This window comes from Eublepharis macularius, chromosome 8, assembly GCF_028583425.1.
Source record: "Eublepharis macularius isolate TG4126 chromosome 8, MPM_Emac_v1.0, whole genome shotgun sequence".
In the NCBI taxonomy this organism is placed as follows: domain Eukaryota; kingdom Metazoa; phylum Chordata; class Lepidosauria; order Squamata; family Eublepharidae; genus Eublepharis; species Eublepharis macularius.
Window position 1 is genome coordinate 13,766,494 of NC_072797.1, and position 25,431 is coordinate 13,791,924.

The following is a 25,431-nucleotide window of genomic DNA, read 5'->3' on the forward strand; positions in this document are numbered from 1 at the left end:
AGACAGTGTGATGCCCTGCAGTGCAAGTGAGCATCTTTCACTTCCCTTCCCCTCTGTTGCACCCATGGGTCCAAATGTTCCACGAATGTGAGCTAATGAGACAACACCCGATTCGATGACTAACCGCACAACGTGCCTAATTCCAGCTTTTATGCAGAACAGCAGTGTTACCGCAAAACTAGATATTCACTTAAGGCTTCTATCTTAACCTGAGTCATAAACTGACCTTGTACATGTGCTAACTGGTTAGCGGGAAGGGGGAAAAGCAGAGACAGCTTTATTAAGGAGATATCGCCTGCTGAGCTTCTGCGAACTCCCTTGCATGGCTGCGGTCCCAAGCAACAGCTTACTTTAAAAGTATGGTTTACATTTGACAACATCATACTGATTTCAGCTTCAGAATCTCTCTCTCAGCTCTCCCCGTCCTGGTTCCCCCACGTATCCAGGATGTATTTATTCAGAGAAAGGAAATATCCATCAGATTCCACGCTCCCTTGACATATTGACCACACAGGAGTATTTTTCTAGCGGCACAGTGTTATGTGACTATAATCAATCTCTTCTCAGGGTTTTAGCGGTAAAGAGGAGATCTGTTAGACATAAATCAAAGCAAGACGTAAAATGTCTTTATAAAGCATTGCTGTGAACGTGGTAAGGGATTCACGAGGTTGTGTCTGAACTATGAGAGAACCAGGCACAACAAATCTATGCTCACCCCATGAAGCTCACCACCTCACAGTCAAACACTGTCTGAGGGTAATGCTTTGCAAAATTTTAAAACTCAACCCCCCCCTTATAATCCATTGGGGGGCATGCAGCAGAAAGGAGAAATCCAAAAAAGTCCCACGGCATTCATGAAAGCATTTGAATGAGCCTATAGAGACACTTGGGATTCAAGCCCCAACGTTTTTAGAATTTTAGTTTATTACAGTCTTAAAGCTAAAGGTAAAGGTAGTCCCCTGTGCAAGCACTGAGTCATTACTGACCCATGGGGGGGGATGTTGCATCACGACATTTTCTGGGCAGACTTTTTACAGGGTGGTTTGCCATTGCCTTCCCCAGTCATCTACACTTTACCCCCAGGAAACTGGGTACTCATTTTACCGACCTCGGAAGGATGGAAGGCTGAGTCAACCTTGAGCTGGCTACCTGAACCCAGCTTCCGCCAGGATCGAACTCAGGTCGTGAGCAGAGCTTGGGCTGCAGTACTGCAGCTTACCGCTCTGCGCCATGGGGCTTATCATTAAGCAAAAGGGGAAAAAACTTGCAATACACACTGAACCAAAACCCACTTCCAATTCTTTTCAGGATGGTGGTGGCAGGATTATCACAGCTCAGCCTGTATACCCAGTTCTGCAGGAAAGACAGGATTCTGCTCTCTAGACTTGCCTCTGAATGCCAACCCAAAGGTCTCTCTGTATCTGTCCCGCTGCACTGGAGACTGGGCTTGAACACTGGCAGACATATGCAAATGGAGGCAGCAGTGGGCTTGGGCTAGGCATGGCAGTATGTACTCCTTCCATTGTGATGGCAAGGGTACAACGTTTCTTCCTATGCAGCTGGGGAAAACGGCAGATGGCCGTCTGTTGATGGCCATGCTGGTAAACATTCACACCTGCCCCAAGGAGGGGAGGAAGGCAGCGGACATGCAGTTTAAGAAACTCTGCCTCAAAAGGATGTCAAAAAAATAACTGAAGCAAGTATTACAAAAAGTTTCAGTGGAATTACATTTAAAACCTACACCAAACATGCACACTGAACACAGGTACAGTTCAATGTGAGTGCATGTGTGTACAGATGTGTATGTGTGTTATGTGCTGTCAAGTCGCCTCCCACCTACGGCAACCCTATCAATGAAAGACCTCCAAAACATCCTATCATTAACAGACTTGCTCAGATCTTGCCAACTGGAGGATGTGGCTTCTTTGATTGAGTCCAGCCATCTCGTTTTAGGTCTTCCTCTTTTCCTGCTGCCTTCCACTTTTCCTAGCATTATTGACTTTTCCAGAGAATCTTGTCTTCTCACGATGTGACCAAAGTACGATAGCCTCAGATTTGTCGTTTTAGCTTCTAGGGACAATTCAGGTTTGATTTGATCCGGTGCCCACTTCTTTGTCTTTTTGGCTGTCCATGGTATCTGCAGAACTCTCCTCCAGCACCACATTTCCCATTTCCTATGTGTACATTACAGGTACATATACTCAGTAAGTGGCACCAACATCTATTTCTGCTGCCTCAGGACTCTGTTCTTAAAGAGGCCAAGTATTTTTATCCATTGTTCACCTGTGAGATACTTCGGGACCACAGAGGGGGGGAAATAGCTAAACATAGCGTTTACTTAACTTAAAAAACACAGCATTTACTTTGCCGAGAGGGAAAATGCAGGAACATGACACAAGGCCAATAACGAAAATAATCTACACACATTGTATTTGGACATACCATCGGCCATGCATGAGATACTTGTGAGCGATGCTCTCCCGCAGGATTTCCTTGTGGAAAAGCTGGCAGGAAAGGAAAACAACAAGGGTAGTCACAGCTTCAAGAGAAATACTGTACGTTATGTCTCTGCAAAGGGGAAAAGAAAAACAGAAGAATTAATGAGCAACAACCTGTGTATTTATCAGCTGCATTTTTCTCACATATGCAAATGACTGGAATTAATACACTTGCACTGTGACTGAGTAAGGAAGTCCGTGGGAATAAGAAAACTCTTCAGTCTCTGACAACAGTAAGAGCAGAACCACAAGTGACAAAAGGCACAGGTTGGACACTTGTCTGCTCCCCTCAAGTTTTGATGGGAAATGTAGGCGTCCTGGTCTCGCCGCTTTGCTCTCTGACTGCTGTCCAGTGGACTTTTCAACTGTCACTTGTCCAACATTCCGCCAAGCTGCCTACATTTCCCGCCAAAACTTGAGGGAAGCTGACAAGTGTCCAACCTGTGCCTTTTGTCACTTGTGGTTCTGCTCTAAGTCACAGACATTCTCTCGAGATTTACCGTCAACAGGGGATTCGCGGGGACTACATTTATTCAATGTTCTTCCGTTCCAATTCCCACTTTTGCTTAGTCTTGTGTTCTAAATGCCACCTCCCCCTTCTTTTATGTCATCAGTGTAAACGGAAAAACTTCTTTACAAATTTTCTTTGTTCAATCTTCGTTAGAAGTACAAGGTCTGATTATTGCTGCTGCTAATAATAAACTTCCTGCATCCAATTAAACATTTTACAAAGACAGGCACGGCATCATGCTTGTAAGGTGGGCCTTCTGCCCAAAACTGTCAGTTTCCTCCCTCTCCTATGCCACACGTAGAACTGTTTCCCTTGTGTTGTGATGACATAACATTGGCTGCGACCGGCAGGGGCAACACTTGGATAGATGACCTCTAATTTCTTCTTCCTGTTTTTCGACATCTTTTTCTGGTTTCAGCTTACTGAAGACCTTGGGCCTATGCAACACATCCCCAGTTCATGGCCTACTCCACCCAACATGAGTTTTTAAAAAAAATGTCCATGCTCTAATGTGTTTCAGCTCTCAAATCCTTTCCTAACTTTCAGAGACTGATGCATTCTCCTGAGAAGTCAAAGATCTAATGACAGAAGCACCATTCAGAAATACGCACAAATCCAGCCCGAGCCTGAAGGTGGCCTTCATTCCCCCGTCCCACTGCAAACCACAAAACGGACTGCACACACCATCTTGATCTGAACTTTAAGCCCACGTGAGTCTTGGGACGCTCTCCCACCGGAGACCCTCGCAACCATTTGCAGGAACTGTACTGTTCTGTCCCACAGGGTCTTCATGGGTGATGGGGAAACCATCCCCTCGAGTGAACGGTTTTATTACAGGCTTTTTGTGGTTTTACCGGCTTTGGGGGGTTTTTTTTGTTCTGGCAGGCTTCTTAGATCTCCTGGGTGTTGTTATTACTGCCACTGTTCCACATTTTAAATCATTGGTGGAGTCATTGTTATTTTTATATATGTTTATTATTTTAATTTTGAATTTTAGTTGTAAGGAACCCTGAGAGAAGAAAGGCAGGATATATATTTTATACCATCAGTTATGGTAAACATTCCACAGCGGCCCACCTTCCAAAAACATCAAGCATCTTTTCATTTTTCAATTTTTTAGAGTCTGCAATTAAAGCAGTCTTTTGAGTGGGGAACTGGTATTCTAACATCTTGGGATCCTGTGACTTTTACCTATGGTTTTAAAGGTTTTATTTGTAAAGGTGTGTGGGTATGGCATAAAAGACTGGATCCCATCTAACTTCTGGGAAGGGCAACTGCTCATCACAGATCGCCCCCCAGCAGTCTAAACTGTTCCCTGAAATGCTGTTCCTGGTGGGGATGGGAGATCCACAAGAGGGGGGGAGTTGGAGGGCTAGCTGCAGGAAGAGGGGTCCTGCCCCCTCCCCAAGCATGCAGATCTTTCCAGTGGAATTGAGCCCATCATAATACGCCCTGGGCCTGCCAACTCCCAGACCAGGATTCAATCTGATCATCAACACACAAACAAGGCTCCCTCTCCGAAGAAGCATTCCTTCCACCATTCTCCAACAGGACAGTGGTACGGGACTGTGAAAGAGCTTACTTATGGCTTTTGCTTCACAGCACAGTGATGCTTTCCCCACAAGTGGACAGGTAACCTTCATGGCTCCTTAAATATTACCACAGCCACAGAGGAGCCACTAGCAGAAAAGAAGCCCCCAGTTGGCGGCGGTAAGACTGAAAAGGGCTATAAAGGGTTTTTTTGTTACTTTCTACTGAAGTTTCTTTCAAGATCTGAATCCTGCTGGGAAGGATAAAAAATTATATTCAGTAATATAAAAAGCATTTTTTCACCAACCAGTATTCCCATTTTTCACATAACTTTAAAAGGTTACTTGGTACATACAGTCCAGTCAACAGAACAGACATACACAGCTTATAATGTTGACTTTAGCTTTTGTATCTTTCTGGTGAATGATGCCAGAGGTGTTTTGGAAGGTATATTTGTTTATATTTATTCCCCCCACCTTTCCTTGTGGTTCAAGGCAGCTTATGATATCTACCTTACTACAGCTAGGCCCACATCAGCAACCTGTTAGAACAAAGAGGATTTTTGCCACTTCTTCTTCTTCAACTTCAACCCAGAAAACTCATTTCACTGGAAGCGTTCGGTGTTAGAAGGTCACTAATTTAGAAAGAGGTGCCAAAAAAAGCCTGATGCATGAATGCAAGTTCCAAATGATACAGGAACAGCTTTTGATTGCCATACTTCCTGAGGGTCTACCAGAAAGGTGAAAGAAAAGTCCCCAGACAGGATTGGTCAGTTTAGAGTACTGCAAAGCAAGACGAGTCTCAGGACACAAATACAAGAGCTGAATGAGGATATGATTCTTTCCCCCCCTCCCCTTGGCATTGATCCCAGAATTAACACCCACTAATGGCAAACAAGCAAGCAAAGAATACAGTAGCTATGGCTGTCAAGAAATTTTTGGGAAACTTCCTAATTACCCTTTAAAAAGAAAAAGTAATTGAAAGCAAAAGTCCAACAATGACCTCTCCTGGCATGCTTTTCTTAAGAGAAAGGAAATATTGCAAGTTAATTCTCCCACCTCCACAAAAAGGAAGGGAGTATGCTCAGAGGCTACAAGGGAGAATTAAGATATCTTGTTTATGAATCACTCTGTGGCTTGGGGCAAATCGCAAACTTTCAGCATTTCAAGTTCCCATCCCCGCATACATTTATCTTCTTCTATAAAAATAATTTACTGTGTATAAATGAAAGAGGTGACCAGGATTTCATAAGTGTGTCTAAATGGCTCATCTTAAGCCATGCCTCGCCCCCAGTATCAGTCATTTCACAGAGCAAACCAAAACCCTACGAACTTATGACTTCGGTTTGCTCCCAAAAACTGCAATTCTCAGCACATATACATTAGAGGCATGTTGGATTTCAATTTTCCACGTATGTTTCATGCACCTTTTCAAACATTTAGTTTTTTTTTAAATCTATCAATGCTTTATTAACCTTGGTGAAAATGCTGACTCAGTATGCAGCAGAGGTGATAGAGGCAAACTCCATTAAGAAAGAGACTGAAAATCAAATAACCAATATTGCAAAGCCATACTGGTTTTTTGGCCCCATTTGGAATACTATTTACAATTCCAAGCAAGATATTGCAGAGCTGGAAAAAGTACGGAAGAGAGCAGCCAAGAGGATCAAGGGGTGGGAACACTTCCCATGAAAAAAGGCTGAGTAACACTGAGAGAAAAAAGGCTGAGTAACACTAAGGAGAGATATGATAGAAGTTTATAAAAACTATGCATGGGGTGGTAAAAGTGGATAGAGAAGCTTTTTCTCCCTCTCTCATAACACAGAACTCAGGACCATGCAAAGAAGTTGACAGACAATAAGTTCAGGAGAGACTCCTTTACTCAGTAAGTAATTAGATTGTAGAATTCACTCCCAGTAGATGCAGTGATAGCCATGAGCATCGGTGGCTTTCAGAGGGAATTCATGGAGGAGAGGTACGCCACAGCTACTAGGCATGGTGACTGATGGGAGCCTCCATAGACAGAAGCAGCAAATCTCTGAAACCCAATGCTAGGAGGCAGCATCAGGGGAAGGTTTTGGGCTCTGAGCCCTGTTTGTTGGCCCTCAAGGGCAACTGGTCAGCTGCTGTGTGAAACAGGATGCTGAATAAGATGGACCAGTGGTCCAAGATGAGGGCATCTCTTATGTTCATATCCTGAAGTGCTCCAGTAAAGGAACAGGGTTTCCTCATTCATTCATTTAGAGTCCACCTTTCTTGCCGAGACTCAAGGCTGGTTATACAGTGTAATCCTGTTGCACATTTTCAAATTAGAACAATCGAACGGGGAAACAAAAGCTGATTCAACCAGAACACGTAAGGCAGATGGGGCATACAGACAGGACAGGAGCTACTTGCAACTTTAACGTGCTCACGGTTTGGGAAATATTCTTTAATGTCACGACTCAGAGCTAAGCTACAAGAGACGAATTACATGAGGACTTGCACGTGAAGGGAGACACAACGTTAGCCGGGAAGCTGAGTTTTAAAAGAGATCGGAAGACTTTGTCAATTTCCCCTCTCTACAGAGCCAGGGGAGATGACTCCTGAGAGTTTGTCAATTTCCTCTTTGCCTCCTAGAAGGGGAAGTGAAACTGACAGAGCCTTGGGGGAGGCAAAGAGGAAATTAACAAACCCTCTGAGGAGCAATCTAGGGGGCTCTGTAGAGAGGGGAAATTGACAAAGCATTCCGATCTCTTTTAAAACTCGCTAACATTGCGACTCCCTTCACGTGCACATCCTTGTGTAGTTCCCCTCTTGTAGCTTAGCTCTCAGTCCCTGAACTTGAAAGCTAATGAAAGAAGAAGTCTACAGGGTATCAAAGAGTGCTCGTAGCCATGCTCCGCTTTTGTTCGAAGGCTGAGTTTCCAGCCTAGATTTGAGCTCAGCGCTTTTTTAATTTTAAAAAAAGCCAGTGTGGTATCCTGGTTAGAATATGACACTAGGCCTGGGAGACTTAGGTTCAAATAAACAGACTGCCATGAAACCTGCTGGGCGGCCCCTGAACTGGTTCACACACTCTCAACCTAACCAACCTCACAGGGTTATTGTAAGGATAAAATGAGAGACGAGGAAATCATGTACTTTTAGCCCCTTGAAGGAAAGATAGGTTAAAAGAGTACAAGAGAGATAAATTCCACTTATGAACACAAGGAACTTTCAAGTGCTGAACAGTCGTTTTCTCCTTAAAATATCAGCATTCATAATTGTGGCAGGAGAGGAGGAAAAAGGGTAGGCTTAAATAAACCTACATGCACCCAGATTGCAAGAACAGATAATAAACTAAGGAAATAAAGCCTCCGTGGTCTCTGGCACATTAAAGCCATCCACGCTCAGTTTAAACTGTCGGTGCTGCTGAACATTATCGTTTTATTCCACTTCATTTATGCACAGTTAAATTTCAAAAACATGGATGTGCTTTGGCAAACACATCCTAACCCAAATCCTGCATGTTTACCTGAAATTTGAAACACTGCCAGTTCCCCCCTCCCCGGCCTTGGAATACAGGCACACATATCTGGTAGCTCCTGCTAGCTGAATGAATATTCCTCCGGTTTCTCATCTAGCTCTACAGCTCCATCAAATCAACAAGACGCAGCAGCAGCAGTATGCATTTGCTGCCATTCATTCCTAGACCCCCCACACCATTTTCGGCCCAGATTTATAGCATTTTTCCGAATTAGTCACTTTTTTATGTGAACACCATGTTTAGAAGAGAGTGGACGCTTAGCTACACTTTAGCATATTCTGCTGTCTGGGGCTTTTTCCCCCAAAACAATATTTTTCTTTTGTTTTTAAAACTGTTTAAAGACTTTCACTGGTTTTTAAGATTCCATATCCATTTTGTAAGGATTTATATTTTTTAAAACTATGTAATTTACATATTCTTGTTTTCTGCTGTCTCGAGCACCAATTTTGGTGAAGACTTGGCAGGACATAAATAAAGATAAAATGATATGCAACCCAAAACAGGCAAAAGCAGTAATTTAAAACAAAGCAAAACAGGGATATAGGCCAAATCAGACCTCTTTACAGAAATGACTTGAATGCCTCGTTCACTGAGCCATGCTGTCCTATGAGGACACCCCAGCCGATACCCATGGCATATCAAAACCTGCTTCTGGAGAGCTTCTTGATGTGAAAGGTATCTTGTACAGACTTGGGGCTACTGTTCAGAAAATCTAAATGTAAAACTTGCTTAGATGAATGAAACTGCTTTCACGATGATCTGGATTCTAACGAACCATCGTTTGTTTTTTTAATAGAGCTCGGCTGTGGTTGCAGAATGCATTTTCAAATGGAGTGTCAGACAACCACTAGACTCAGCCCCAATCTGCCTTCCAACAAAGAGAATGATATATGAATGTGTCTATATTACTCCGTCCTTTCACCTCTTAGTATTTCCTCTAATCTGCCCCAGACAGAAGTATGACTGTTCCAGGAAGTGCCAACAATACCTCTCTGCATAATCAGAATGACTTCTCCTAAATCATGCCACAAATTCATTGGACAGCAACAGCCCAAAAATTAATGTAATGACGGCAAGACTATGTTTCATGACAGCAAGGTTTCCAAAGAAAACAGCTGTATCTTTATCAGGATACTAAATGGCTGTCCAATTCCCCAGTAAAAGGGAAAGCAGAAATGTGTTTTTTTAAAGTTCCCAAAGACAAAAAAAAGTGCTTCTGCAGATAGCCTGGAAAATACAGAAAATAAGTTTGCCTCAAGTTTTTCAAGCCTAGACAGTACAAACACAAATAAGCGGGCCACTAAATACATGAACAGTTAATACAGTGTCATTAAACATCCTCCCTTGGGAAAACACACAAAAGCATGTTTACTCCAAAGTAAGATTCCCAAAAGCTCATGCTAAAATAAATGTCAGTGCCACCAAACGTCAGTTTTGTTTTGCTGTAACAGACTAACTTCTCTGTCTGGAAAAGTCCAGGCAGGCAAAGCGGCTGGGAAAGAGCTCTGAAACCGAGGGCTCCGTCAGGCCACATTTTCAGGCTTCTCCCCACAGAACCGAGTGGGCAGGTGCTTTTAATCAAGCTGCCATGCAGCTTGAAGAAAGAGCCATTGTGAGAAGGCTCTGACAGGCCATACCTTTGGACTTCGCCCTTGGTAATCAAGGGTGCCAGGGAAGCAGTTAGGATGACATGAAACCACAGCCTTGGAGAAAAGCTGTTGTGGGGAGGCTTTGAGAGCCCACTCCTCTGGACTTCGCCCTCAGTACTCAGAGGTGCCAAGGAGGGAGCAGGAGCCTTTAATGAGGCTGGTGTTTTCCAGCATCTTGAAGAGGTCTCTCTTGAGCCGTAGCAACAAAGAGAAAGAGAGAAACTTTTCTTCTTTAAATGTACTTATATTCTTCACTAGAATATCTATTGAGGATTTTAAAAAATTAAAGGAAATAATTCTCCTCAGCCTCAATGATGAGGTGAGGGGAAAGTAGAGAACAGCAACGGAAATCCTCTCTCTGTGGCAGCAAAAAGAGAACTGAGGGAACAGCGTCCCTCAGGAAAATGCCAAAGGGAGGAAGGGTGCTCTTAGTCTTCTAGAAAGCTCTGGAAATCTTCTTTGTGGCTGGCCTGCATGTGCGCAGTCCCAGTGTAGGACTGCACAAAAACCACAAAGAAGAACTTTATTGAAACTTTGTTCTTTGAAGCAAGGAAGGGGACTCAACTATGATAGTAGACACCAGCCTGAGCAGGCAATTTCAGCTTTTATTCTTTTTTTTTGTCTCAGATATCCATGTGGAACTCGAAAAAGATCGCTTCCACATTTCAAACATCAGTAGGTGCAACAGTATCGTTCTGTATTTTCTGGTCAGCTATTCCAAAAACCGGCACCATGTTAAGTTAATCCATTTCAGGGCAAGGGCTACATCTCCAAGAAGCCTGAAACAGTCCAGTTGAAGATAGACAGCTTTATAGCATAAAACTTACAGAAGAGGAATCTCGACTATCAACTGGATGAGGCAACACAGTAACTCTTCCATTAGGTCTTCACATTCTGAACCTAAAAGAAAAGATAAAATTCTGTTACCAGCTGTTTCAATATTCATAACCTTGCTTCCCTCCTTCACAGTCTTGGTTCATATTGCTGTTTTCTGGAGTGATCCAAACGCCAACCCCAACGTTAAGTGTAGTCAACACATGTTCAGAACAAAGTGCTGATATTTGGGGAGGCAGGGAACTGCCTCTCTCAAAATTCTCAGCCTTTGCATTTTCCCCATTACTCCTGTGGACATATTTTGTTTATTTATTGTATTTATTTTACTGATAGCTCCACCTTTCTCACTGAGACTCAAGGCAGATTACATAGGCCGATTCCGCACAGGTTGGATAATGCACTTTCAATACATTTTATCAATCGTTTGAGGTGGATTTTTTGTTCCACACACAAAAAAATATGTTCCAAATGATCTATAAAGAGGACTGGAAGTGCATTATCTAACGTGTGCAGAATCACTCATAGTGTGAGTCAATATAATCAACGGCTAGGACATTCAATAAACAATACAACAGGTAGAGATTGCAGAAATTTGAAAGAACAGCTGAAATTATGTTGAAACATAAGCGATCTGAAATGACTTAATAAATGATAGCAACAGACAGTGCACACTAGTATAGTCTACAGTCCCTGTCCCTTTAGCAAAGCGTCTCTTTGCCCTATTACATGTGTAAGAAAGTCTTCCTGAATAATTTGGTTTTGTAGAGTTTGCAGAAAGCGAGGGGCGTGGGAGCTTTCCTGACTTCTTCAGGCAACCTGTTCCATAAGGCAGGGGCCACTATAGAGAATGTGCATGTATGGATAGCTGTTGATTTTGCCCATCTGCAGGGGGGCACCTACAGAATTTTGTCTGTAAGGTAGTTAGAATCCTATGTAATCTGGGTATTTTTACTTAGATCCTATACAGTGTAAGCAGAGCTGCACTGCATGAATGGTAACTGTCATGATATAAAATTTAAGTGTCTGTGTTTCTTTAAATGCTGTGTGTGTTACGGAAGAATAATTGGGGGCTAAAGAGAGGGGTGAGCGAGTAAGGTGACTGATGACTGAGAGTATGGGTGGAGTTGAGAAGTGTGTGTGAAGAGAGACGCAGTTAGCTGTGTGAGTCGGGAGCTAACAGTGTCTTCTGATTTGAATCCAAAATAATGCTGTGAAAGGCTCTGGGATTCTAAGGGAAAAATAAAACACTCAGAGAGGGCATACTGAGGACTAGAAAGATATTGCTGGAGTATCATGGAAGAGTGAGATGAATAAGCTAACATAAAGCTGAGTGAAGAGAGACTGAAGTGACTGTAAAATAGCAAAGAGTCCAGTAGCACCTTTAAGACTAACCAACTTTATTGTAGCAACGCTCTCTTCATCAGATGAATTGCATACCGTTTTAATTTCTGAAGAAAAATTATCCGACAATCTGAAACCGATACACTTCATGAACCAATAAAGGTTTATTTGGGGTTTTTTTTGTTCACTCCAGATGTATATGTGATTTCTATATATCCCAGTGTTATCCTCAGCGCCACAGAGTCCCACAAAGGAGCCATAACGCTTGGTCAAATGATTCAAGGAAAAATTAAATTAACCAGATTCCTGGCGGTAGCATTACATACCCAGAGGGCGAAACAAGAAGAAAGTTTAAGGCATCAAATCTAACCACATGACAGAAAGGGAGTTGCAACAGTAACACTTTCCAACCTCCCACTACAGTCATCTACTGCCCCCCCTCCACTGTACCCCAGTAAGTGAGTGAACTCCCAGGAACATGACAGGAGTCTGAAGTGGAGAGAGGCAACGAAAAGAGAGAAATCAACAAAAATCGATCTCCTACTCTTCCACAAATGGAAGTTTGTATTACCAGCAACAAGGAAGTTTAGCACCCAAGCTGTATCATGAGGATAACAATACACTGACTATATTCACCACTCTGAGCAGACCACTAATCTGTTTAGAAGAGTGGTATATAAGCGCAGTTGTTATTATTAAAAAGAGGCAGAAGGAATTGGGAGATGGAAAGGCAGAACAGGACATGAAAGAAAAAGGAGGGCAGCAGGGCTTTTTTTTCTGGGAAAAGAGGTAGTGGTACTCACTGGTGGAACTCAGGACCGCACAATGACATCACTTGGGGTCAGCTGGAACAAGGGGGGCGTTTTTTTAAAGTTTAAATTGTCCTCGGTGAAAATGGTCACATGGCCAGTGGCCCCGCCCCCTGATCTCCAGACAGAGGGGAGTTTAGACTGCCCTCCATGCTGCTCAGCGCAGAGGGCAATCTAAACTCCCCTCTGTCTGGAGATCAGGGGGCGAGGCCACCGGCCATGTGACCATTTTCAAGAGATGCCAGAACTCCATTCCACCATGTTCCTGCTGAAAAAAAGCCCTGGAGGACAGGAAAGAACTGAAGCAACCAAGCTTCATTTAAAACACTGCCTCTTCTCCTCAGACTTGAGGTGGTTGATGAAAGGATAAGAGTGAAAGGGAAGACACTAAAGGCACAGATATCATTTTCACTTCTGCACATTGTTGATGTAGTAATTCATACAAAGTGTTCTGCCTTTCTTTCTGGGCTTTCCCTCACAACCACTCTGTGAGATCGGTTATTCCTATCTTATCAAATAGGCAGATGAGGACGATGCCCAAGGTAGTACAATGGGACCGTTAACAAAAACTAGTCTTGTCTGGGATTTTAGAACTCTGTTTTAATATACTTCCGATTTAATGTATACAGGTGATCCAAAGCAACAACTGAGAGGCAATATGGACATCACAGCTTTGTCATGAACTCCTCAACATTTTGTTATGTATCAGAAGAAATGTTCATGAGCGATGGTATGTTCTGCTTCTATGCTGTTACTCACCAAACAGATGGAGAATCACAGATCTAGAGAAGAAAGGTTTCCCTTGGTGTTTTACAGCTTGTAGGAGCAAAAGCCTACTTCCCCAGGTAAACTCTGAGAAAGGGGAAACCACCTGGACAGCAGCAAACGGCAATCAGAATACTGAAATAAAACGTGGTGTGTTGAAAGTGAAGGTGTTTGTATCTCCCTACAAATTCAGGATGTTATCATAGGAAGCACAAAGATCAATTAAATCACTAGTCTTCAGTTAGTAGGCTGCGACCCACATCTGGGTCCCAATCCCAATTGAAGACAGGTCGTTACAGCCGTACTCCGGCCCCAATTTCTTTGTGTTATTATCACTGCTCTTACTTACATTTTTGTAAGAGAAGTAGATGGAAGGAAATAATGAAGGTAAAAAAAAACACACACATGGAACAATTAAGAAAACAAGAGCACACAAAATACAAAATTTAAATAAGGTTCCAGGTTGCAGAATAGGGTGAAAGGTGAGTCCTAGTTCCTAAAGAAGAGAGCTCTGACTCTCGAAAGTTATACACCGAAAATCTTGTTGGTCTCTAAGGTGCCACTGGACTCAAATCCTGCTGGTCTACTGCAGACCAACATCGCTACCCACCTGAAACTAACCCTGTTCCTGAAAGCTTAAAGATTATCAGGTTAAGTCATATAAATTAACATAGCGGCAACTAGAACGTAATTAGCAATTCTTTCCACTTAGCTCTTCCTCACAAAGCTACTATCAGGACAACACAGCTGAAAAAATAAGCAATGGGAAGTGTTTTGTTCTCAAGGAAAAGAAGTCATTAAGCAAGGGCCTTAAAGTTTAAGATCCCATTTAATTGCTTTCATTTGACTCCTCTGTAAGATCCAAAGGCAACAGGGTTTTTTTAAAAAAAATTCATTATGTTTATCTAGGGACTCTTCAGGGCACTCTGACATCCTGGAGTTTACATACATTTAGAGACAACTTTTCAGGGCATCGTGGAAAGCATTTAGAGAATTATGTCCTGGCATAAAAGGGCATGTTCCTCACAAGCATTAGCCCAGCTCCTCAACATCCCAAATGAGGAAATTATCCCAATTTTATAGAGGGGTAAACCAAAGCAGGAAACAATCAGCTGGCAGAAGATCACAGTGCAGCAGAGATCGCACCAAAGAGGAACTCCAATTTCCTGGTTTCTGGTTCCCTGTTCCAAACCAAGAGACCACACACAAACACCTTCTAGGAGATGTCATGTTGCCTGTTAAAACAGAGCAATTAAATGCCACTCTTCTTCAGCCAACATGTTGCTCTAAGTTTTGCTGCGCTGATTGGAATGAACGGGCCTATCTCTATGGTTTTGTCTGGTGGGCTAATGCAAAGTCAGGGGCTTGCCAAGAGAATGGCCACGTTCTTAATGACGGGGATGCTTTCCTTAATGAAAATCACTCTCTTTTGCCTTCAAAATGTGACACCAATCAGAGCTAGCAGGGAAGGCAAAGAAGCAGCTGTAACAAGATTTAAGAGGAAGGGGAGATGTGAATTAAGCTGCACTGGAAGTGGTGAAGCATGTGTGTGGGCACGCACGCATGCCCACACACACAGGAATCTGATTCAGAAACAGTGATTTTACTGCCTTCTTTAGGAGTGTATTGCTTTTAATAATAAACCAAATGTTACAAAGTGCCGTTAAGTCCATATCGCTCTTCTATACGAAACAAACGATTCCCCCCTCCCCCGTATTTCTCACCACTTGGAAAAGCAGAGAATGCTCAACACTGCATTCTCCCTCCCTCCCTATGTCCCTCCACGGCAGCTTCGCTCATCTGAACAGGGTCTCCTTCCGGTGCCAGGCTGCACGTGGGTGAAATCAACAGCAGCCCATCCACGGGCTTTCTCTGTGGTGGCCCCTACCCTGTGAAACAACCTGCCTGAGGAGCTCAGAGGGCCCCCACTCTCCTGGCTTTCCACAAACAATGCAAAACAGAATGATTCAAAAAGGCTTTTTACTCAAATGGGAGGGCTGTATTGTAGGGATGGGGTCTTAGATGCTTTGCTAATGAGTTAGGGACTGTAGACATCACCGCTATGTTGCCTTACATATTATCTGTTGCTTTAAATATGTACTCCTATGTACTACCTGTGCTTTATGTTGTCTAATGTCAATCCTAGAAGCGATTATGTTCTGTTTCAGTATATTCTTCTACTTTGTATTGGATTTTTGCTGACGCTATGTCTTTTAAAACTTGTATCTATTTACCCTATGGCAGGGGTGGCCAAACTGCGGCTCAGGAGCCGCATGCGGCTCTTCTAGACATATTGTGTGGCTCCCAGAGATCTCTGAGTATCGCTGTGGCTGTACAGTTTATTTTAGTTTCGTTTATTTCCCTCCCTCCCTTCCCTTCTTTCCTTCTCTCTTTTCATGTCTTTCCCTACCTTTTCTTTTTCTTTCCATGTCTTTCATATTTTCAATAAAAATGTTGGGGTTGCCAGGTGCAATTCAGAAAATACCTGGGGACACCCCTTTGGGGGTGAAGCCTATCAAGGATGTGATATCACTTTTGTCAAAGGTCAGGTGATGGCTCGTCCCCCTTTCCGATTATGTCACTTACAACATACTACACCGAAACCCCACCCCTTCCTATGATGCCACATGTCTTGACACTCCCCCAAACCCGCCTCTTCCTCTGAAGTCACTTCAGTGCATCATGTCTTGCAGCTCTCAAACATCTGACGTTTATTGTGTGTGGCTCCTACATTAAGTAAGTTTGGCCACCCCTGCCCTATGGCATTGCTTATGGAAATGTCCCTGATACTGTATGGAAATGTCCTTGATACGGCTTGTACTAATCTCATACCTTGTAATCCGCCTTGAGTCTCAGTGAGAAAGGCGGACTATAAATGACATGAATAAATATGTGTATGCCATCTTACAGTGCCAATGAATTGGCATGACAGCAGCCATGGGTAAAACACTTCCCTATATATCCTTTCCATTCATGATCCAACACATATAAATGTACTTGCCATGCTGGTCAACTCATTCAGGTGTAGAGTTTGCATATAAGTGGTGAATAAGAGACCGTACATTCAGAACATTACCGGCATCTATGGCTGCCATAATATTCATTTTGGCCCTTAATATTTCTCGATGATGAAAGCTCACACTTGGCTGTCTCCTTACAATGAACGATCAGCTAGTTGACTTCATTCTTAATATCACAGGCAGGACATATTAAACTATTTCAATATTTAACTGTGCATCTTTTGATATGAGAAATCTGACTTCTTTGACCAGATCAGCGACAGGCAGCCCAGAGATGGTGAAGCCGACTTTTAGTGAATGGACTTCACTCATAGGTTCCCAGCACATGTCCTAACCTAGGTGGGAAGAACAGGGAAGTCCATGCATAAATGTTGATGGGAAACTCTCTCCCCAGTGGGTTACGGATTTTGACACCATCAGTCATTTACACTGGAGACAGCAGCAATTACTTTTATGAGCCACTTGAGATTTGAATCTGAACTGCTATTTTATGGCCATGTAGAAATACAGGGTAGAGGCACTTTAACAACATGCCCTTAAGTTGAAGGACATGAAATACAGTACAATGCAATTAACAAAAAAAAATAAAAATCCAATGACAGTTACAGGGAGAAAGGAGACCAAGGAAGAATTGATTGGGGGCAGGAATGGCCACTTACTGGGATAGGAGGGGGTGGAGGCTATATTAAGGGAAGAAGCAACCAGAATAGATAAGAACTATGAGAAGATCAAGCCGTATTAAACCATGGCCAAGCCCCTAGGCTTTCAGGTATTTCGGGCCCCCTCCAGCACTTCAATCTTTCACCCCACTACAGCTGACAGCCTGACCCTCGTATGGTAGGTACTAGACCGCAGTACATAAGCCGTATATACATTTTGAGGGTCTCCTGAAGAATTCTATTCACAATTTTAAAAATATTTTTATTGCATGAGTAGAACTCTTCAGGAAAGCACACTCTGGGGGTATAATTGTTCAAAACTAATATTTTGGAGTGAATAAATGTTTTATTATTTATTAAAATAAATATATAATTTATGGATAATTGTTTTAATATAAGAGACAATTTGTTTCACTTTGATATGGAAAAAGTCAATTATCTTATTAATAGAGGTTATATAAGAGAATCAATTAATTGTAATTTTTGTGGGGGTGCGCCTCAGCAAAAAAAAAATTGACAGGCCACTAGTCCCTGCGGGGCCCCTAGGCTTCAGCCTAGTCAGTCTTATAAATAATACGGCCCCGTGAGAAGAAAAGAACTACAGAATCACAAATAAACATGGACTTTATTGTGCTCTCATACGGCTTTTTAACTAATTTCAATTGAGCTTTCAAGACAGGTACAATATCTTTGCAGGTTAAACATACAACACTGTCACAGGTCTCTGGGTCACAGCAAGCTATTTGTCTAAATAAACACAGCATATATGTACACATATTAGGGTTGCCAGCCTCCAGGTAGCGGCTGGAGATCTCCTGGTATTACAATTGGTCTCCAGGCCACAGAGGTCAGTTCACCTGGAGAAAATGGCTACTTTTGGGGGCGGACTCTATAGAATTATGCCATGCCAAGGTCCTTTCCCTCCCCAAACCACACTTTCTCCAGGTTTCTCCAGGTTTCACCCACCCGGATCTCCAGGAATTTCCCAACATGGAGATGGCAACCCTAACACATATTGTTGCAAAAACGAAGACAGAAGAAAGTTCAAAAGCTTCCCTCTAGCATCCCTCCTCCTAATAATCACACGGTCAGCCTTGGTTATAATCATGAAAGCAGCCAAATGAGGCCTCCTCTAGACAACGCAGAGGTCTCTATCTACTCAGGGGACTCCCCAGGCACGAGAAAAATAAGACTTAGTAAATCACCCAAAGGAAGAGAATAAAAACCCAAAAGTGGACTGATGAAGTCTCAATATGCTCCAGGAAGCACATAATATTGACAGTAGCTGAGCATCAAAGGGAAACGGGGCAGGTCTCATGACTCCACCTACTAGTAAAGTGGCTGACCCTGAGCAAAAAAACAGCACAATGGGGTTAGCCACAATGAAAGGGGAGATTAATGCATATTTGGGGGGAACCTCAGGTATACGGAAAAATATTAATCTCCCCCTGAACCCTTATACTGAGGGTAATAAATCCTCAAAACAGAGTATACATGGACTATGTATGCAAACAGTCATATACCTGGTAGAGCACAGGGGGGGGGGATATAGGTGCCAGTACTTCTGTGGGGGCCGTAATTCATTACCGCATCACTGGGTCAGGTTAATGTCAAGGCCAGCCTCTCTCCCCCAACAATGGATTTTACTGGAGAAGTGGAAACAAGGTAGTGTTCCACTTCTTTTTTCTGAGAGGCCTCATGGAGAAACCTTGTACCAGAAACCCTCAGGACCTCCCACCAGTCCAGACCCAAAGCATCTTATGCAATCTTATGCAAAGGCACACAAAGTCTCTCCCCTTCCCCTCTAGGCAGGCTGGATGTTGGTATCCCCACGCTTCAATAGCTTTCTGTACAATAATGCTCTGTACGCAGGACTCATTTTGAAGCCACGTGACAATTAAGGTCTTTTGGTGGCTCTATCTCCTTCCAAGCCAAAACAAAACATACCATGTCAAGAACATTTTCTGTTGAAGTTTCTGGATTCCAGAAACTGGATTCCAGAAACTGCCAGATAAGCTTTTTGATTTGTCTTGTTTGTTTGTTTGTTTGTTTGTTTGTTTGTTTGTTTGTTTGTTTGTTTGTTTGTTTGTTTGTTTGTTTGTTTTTCAGGGGACGCAAAATTTCTCTTTCCAGAATGACCTTTTCTTTATTAGCTTATGGTCCCTGCTGCTGTGGCTTTCTCCTAGGCAGAAACGGTCGGTGTTGCCATTATGCCTTGGGCTTGATGATTTTATTGTCCCGAGTTGTTTGTTTTTTTACTGTTGCATACCTCTTGGCTTTCAATAAAGCCAGTTACCTACATTTCAAAAGATAAAAATCCCCTGCAGTTCATACCAAAACGTTTACCTGCAGGGATTGAAGGAACCTGAACTTCGTTGCTATTCTTGCTGGTAACCATGTAATCCTATCAGTATTTCTCCATCAGTCTAGACCTCATCCTGTAGCTGAATCATATAGCAGTCGCCTAAGGTAGACCTAAGTACTTCATGCTCCTAGGACACCACCAAAGAATTAAAAGAAACGTGGGGGTTATGCTGCTATTTCAATCTCAATTCCTCATTCCCTTTTCCATCCCCTTTCTGAAAAAGTTGTTACCCTATATTTTTCTGGAAAGATAGGCTATCCTCCTGGAAGTCTGAGATACATTCCCTTCTTATTAAAAGGCCCGTTGTCTTCTAAGCATCCCACATTTCTTGAGACAGATACATTGAATGCCTTTTTGTTACTATCAGCCCTTAGAATACCTTGAACTTTTGCCTGTTTTCTACTGGCTTTGTATCATTTGTGGTTTGAACCCCCCCATCCCCGCCGCGAAGAAACAGAAAAGCTTCAAGAGCAACTTTAAAAAGCAGGAAGGCACTGTTTTGCAGTGGTTCCAGTCCTACCTGGGGGGTAGATTTCAGAAGGTTGGTGCAGGGGGACTGATGCTTGGCCCCTTGGCCTTGGGCATGTGGGGATCCCACAAAGTTCCATTTTATCCCCCACATGAAACCACTGGGTGAGGTCTGTCAGGAGATATGGGCTGGGCTGTCACCAATATGCAGACGACACTCAGCTCTATCTCACACTTCCAGGTGTTCCCAGGGAGGCTGCGGAAATCCAGAATCTGTTCCTGGTGGGATGTTTTGGAGTGGATGCAAGCTAATAAACTGAAGCTTTATCGTGACGAGATGAAAGTTCTACTGGTGAGCAGAAGATATGACCCAGGATTTAAGGCGTCACGCAGTCGAGATGGATCTGCACTCCCCTTGAAGGAACAGTCCATAGTTTGAGGGGGATCTTGAAACTAGGCCCATTGCTGGTGGCAACTGGAGCCAGGACTGCCTTTTATCAGCTTTGTCTGGTTAGCCAGCTGTGGCCTTTCCTGGGCAGAAAAGATCTGACCACTGTTGTGCATGTCCTGGTTACATCCAAATGAGATCACTGCAATGTAGTTTACATGAGGCTTGAAAAGTGTTCGGAAGCTTCAACTGGTGCAGAATGCTGCAGCCAACATATTGACTGGAATGGGTCACAGGGACCATATAATTCCTGTCTTGACTCCTCTACGCTGGCTTCCAGTTTGTTTCTGAGCACAATTCAAGATGATGGCACTGACCTTTGAAGTCCTATATGGCTTGGGTCCAACATATCTGAAGGACCGCCTAATCCCTTATGAATCTACCTGACCACTACGGTGATGTTCAGGGGCCCTGCTTTGGGTGCCCCCACTTTTGGAGATTAGATGGGCGGCAACCTGGGAGACGGCCTTCTTATTGTGGCACAAAAACTGAGGAACTCTCTCCCCAGGAAAATTCATCTGCCCCCTTCCGTTACCACCTTCCACCAGCAGATGAAGACTATATTGTTTAGTTTGGTGTACCCTCAGTTACCTTCCTTCATGCCTGATTTTTAATTCTTTTAAATGCTTTAATAATTGTTTTATGTCTTTGTATGTTGTTATAGCACTAGTATTAACTGTTTTAATGTTGTGTTTTGTTTGACCTGGTTTTCTAATGTGATCTTGGTTTTCTAATGTGATATTAGTATGCGTGTTTTAATTTGTTAGCCACCTTGGTGGCCCTTGTGAGGGCAGAAAGGTGGGATACAAATTTTGTTAAATAAATACTCTTACTACAATTGAATTAAATAAACTGACTGCAGCATGCAACACAAACAGATATAAGCAGGATCGGATTAATGACGCCAAACACCTGCCACAAAATCCTGAAAACTTAATCTTCCTTTCTTAATAACAACAACATTTGATTTATATACTGCCCTTCAGGACAACTTAATGCCCACTCACACTTGTTTACAAAGTGTGATTTAGTATCCCCATGACAATCACCCTGTGAAGTGAGTGGGGCTGAGAGAGCTCTGAAAGAGCTGTGACTGGCTCAAGGTCACCCAGCTGGCTTCAAGTGGAAGAGTGGGGAATTAAACCTGGCTCTCCAGATTAGAGTCCTGCCGCTCTTAACAACTACACCAAACTGGATCTCATAAATGATAAAGGAATAAAGGATAAAGGACAATGGAAGGATTCTAGCCCTCATGCTTTCCCCAAAAGCTACAGCATATGGCAGATTGAATTTCTCTGTCCCAATTTGCAAGTTTGGACCTTCATTATGACTTCTAGTGCTACCTATAGCAAACCAGCCTTCTTCTTCTAACGTTGCTTTCCTTAGACATTCCTCCAACTAGGAAAAGGCTCATTATCAAAGAGATTTTTAATTCTGTAAATTCAGCAGTGTGGCTCAAAATAAATCCCACAAAACCAAGAAACGCTACGCCAACGATACTGACTTCAAAAGTCTACATTCATGCCATAAATTTCGAAGAGTATTAGCATTCTGTGTGCAGGTATTTCAGAACATGTAAAAGTTCTGTGATTTCTCAGAAGAATGCAGATCCTATCTCTTGTGGGCCTTCTTCACACCCCTGAATCGTTCATACTCCACCCTGTCTCTGAATGAGGTGATTTTTATATTTGGTATATAAATGTACACCAAGCCGGGAACCTCAGGCGCTATGGCATTCAAGGGTCTGATGTCTGTGGCTGTCATCTTAGGAACGAGGCAGGAGCTCACATATCAGATGTACAACTGGTGCAACTTGGAGAGGAGAAGTCCTACTACTTAGAGACTGGATGCAGAGGAGTTAGCCGTGTTAGTCTGTGGTAGCAAAATCAAAAAGAGTCCAGTAGCACCTTTAAGACTAACCAATTTTATTGTAGCATAAGCTTTCGAGAATCAAGTTCTCTTTGTCAGATGCATGGTACAGAAACTGATATATGATGGTATAGAGACTGGTGCATTAAATACAGCTCCACAGAGCACAATGGTAGCGGGGGGGGGGCACTATTTCCCCAGGTTTGCAGCAGGCTCTGTAAGGAGAGCAGCAGGATCATCACAGAGCTGGAAAGCAGCTTTATTTATTTACTTCATTTATATTCCACCTTTCTCCCCAAGGCGGACCCAAAGCATCGTTCTCTTCTGTTTTGTTTTATGCTCACAGATCTCTATGAAGTAGGTTAGGCTGGGAATGTGTGACTGGCCCACAGTCACACAGCAAGCTTCCACGGCGGTGTGGGAATTCAAACCGGAGTATCCCAGATCCCAGTCTGACACTCTAACCGCTATGCTTTTCACTTTACATCCGTCCAGCACCTACTTTGGTCACTCTGCCACCAAAGTGAACCCGGAGCCACATTTTTTTGTTTCATGTTAATCGTTTGCCAGCTGCCTTGGCAACCATTTGCTCTAAAGGTGAAGAAGAAATGTGAATGCAATAACCCATTCTTGGCTCGCTTTGTGTGAATGGCAGTCACATGATCAATACGAAGCTTTGCTTTGCCTTCATTAAATCACTATGAAATTTGATAATTGGGAATGGAATTCAAGCCCATGTCCTCTCCGAAACATCAGCTGGAGCCACAAGGCAGCCCTACATAGACTGATGTGCCACAGCACATCTGATGCAACAGAGCACATTTTTTTTTGCATTTCTCTTTGGCATGGTTATCAAAATCAAATGCATAAAACATGAAAGAAAATGGATGCCAGATGCTACTGAAGCCAAGAAAAAAGCGCTGCAGAGAGCCAAACACATATTAATTCCTTCACATTACTAGACCTCAAAAGTTTCTTGGCTCATCTTTTGCAAAAGGGAGTGGAGAGGGGGCAGTGTACAAGGATCACAACAGCGCAAGCAAGAACCACAGCACAAACCCAGAAAATTTGCAGAGGGGAGATCTCACCCACCCCATTTTCTTCTGAGTACTTTCCCTCAGAAATTTTGGGGAGTACTGAAAAAACCTCCTATGAAATATTTTCTCTTTCAGAACGAGTGAAATGCTTTTAAAGGCAAGGCAGGCATACTGTAGACGTATACAGCTTTTAAACCCCAACATGCATTTCTTCACCTAGAAATCTGCCCCTATTCCAGCCCAAGAACACCGTTGCACATAACATGGGCAGTGCTATGCCATGCTGCAATGTAGGCAGCAGCTACGGCTGAGACCACACCCAAGACCCCAAGTCATCACTCCTTCCCCTTCATCCCACACAAATGTGCCCCCGACACACACGCTGCATCTCATGCCTCATGCGCAAGTGGGCCAACACCACCGTCCACCAATCATCAAGAGCGAGGTTGTTTTCATGCGTCCTTAGAGATCACTGGACACTCCAGTCAGGAGTGACTATTAACTCTCATTTTTCACAGCAGCCGTATGACACAAGGTGCAAGCCACTATGCTCTGCCCCAGGAGGCACCTGCAGCCATTTTTTCTATAGGGCTCTTTGTGGCGCACCTGGCTCACAATACGATCTGGCCCGTGAGGAACGGAAGGTGTTTCTCTATGTAAATGCCTCTCTACATTTTTCCTTGAAAGAAGTTCCTCAAAAGATGAGAGGAGGAGAAGAATGTGTTTGGGGAAACTGTTAACTGGGATGGGGGGGGGATGCCCCTTCCCTCTATAAACTGCCCTAAGGGAAACCACAGGAAACCAATCCAAACGCGCAGGTATTAGTACCCTCAGATCATTCCATTCTTCTACCCACTCCTGTTTGCACGATTACAATGCTTTACCTCTCTGACTCGCTAGCAGAGATAGATGCGACGACTTCCTGGGTGAAAATTTTTTAAAAGATTGCCTAGCAACCAAACGGCTCTTTCTTCACACTAAAGCAGTCACGTCTGCTGTGGCCTGAGTATAAGTGACCTAGGAATGAGCAGTGAATGAACGCAGCCATGCAGAGACAGATAGCAAGCCTGCCTACGCACAACACTGCATGAGTGCGGAGGCCTTTGGGAACGAAGGCCTTGGCAAAACGATGAAAGCTTTCCAAAAGAGAATTCTGCTTGTTAGGCAAGGGCTCCCTTGGCCAAATGATTTATCCACACGCAGAAGGGCAGGGAAAGTCCTCCAGAAAATGTTGTGCGTATCACACAGAGGGAAAGAGCGGTACAGAGGGTTGGCAAATTAAAGGTCAGGACAAACCAAGGAGGGAAAACCTAGAGAGACTTGGTCCCATGTGTCAATGCTGATGACAGGTTTGGCACTCCTGACAATCCCACTTCCCAGCCAGTATTTGTTCAGAAACCAACCAAAACATGGCAGGCAATTTTCCTACGTTCTGCCAGACAGAACACATATTTGGGGTTAGAAGTAGCGTCACAACAAATATCACATGCACATACATACATGCATGAGTGAGTGTGTGCATACATGCATGCATTTGTGTGCACACAAATATCAGCAATCTAGCTGCACTCAAATGGAATATTAAAGTTTACAAGGGCTCAAAATATTCTTCGACTGGCCTCTTCCTGTCTAGCCAGTACAGGGCCAGCCTGGCCACCTGGATCCATGATATGGTAACATCAAGGCTTGACTACTGTAATGTACTATAGGTCTCCCATCTAAGTGAACTAGGAGACTCCAATTGGTGCAAAATTCTGCAGCTCGACTGTTATCAGGAGTGAGCAGGAGCTTGAACATCACTCCCATCCTACAGTCACTCCATTGGCTACCTATCAGTTACCAAGCCCAACCAATACCTTGGTTTTTACAAACAAAGCTCTTCATGGCCTTGGCCCGGCATACCTATGGGACTGCCTCCCTCCCTACGTCCCTCCACAGCAGCTTTGCTCATCTGAACAGGGTCTCCTGCAGGTGCCAGGCTGCCCATGGGTGAAATCAGCAGCAGCCCATACATGAGCTTTCTCTGTGGTGGCCCCCAACCTGTGGAATGGCCCACCTGAGGAGATCAGAAGAGCCCCCACTCTCCTGGCTTTCTGCAAGTAATGCAAAACCAAATTATTC

General features: G+C 43.5%; 1 protein-coding gene across 2 annotated transcripts in view; it reads right to left on the bottom strand.

Annotated features, from left to right (window-relative positions):
• DYM (dymeclin) overlaps positions 1-25,431 on the bottom strand; it is a 260,543-nt gene that overhangs the window by 173,644 nt on the left and 61,468 nt on the right. For both annotated transcript variants that reach the window (XM_054986512.1, XM_054986514.1), the window contains 2 exons: positions 10,523-10,595; positions 2,443-2,568 (listed from right to left, as the gene is read on the bottom strand). In XM_054986512.1, the coding sequence (XP_054842487.1) occupies positions 2,443-2,568; positions 10,523-10,595 (199 nt within the window). The remainder of the gene's footprint in view (positions 1-2,442; positions 2,569-10,522; positions 10,596-25,431) is intronic.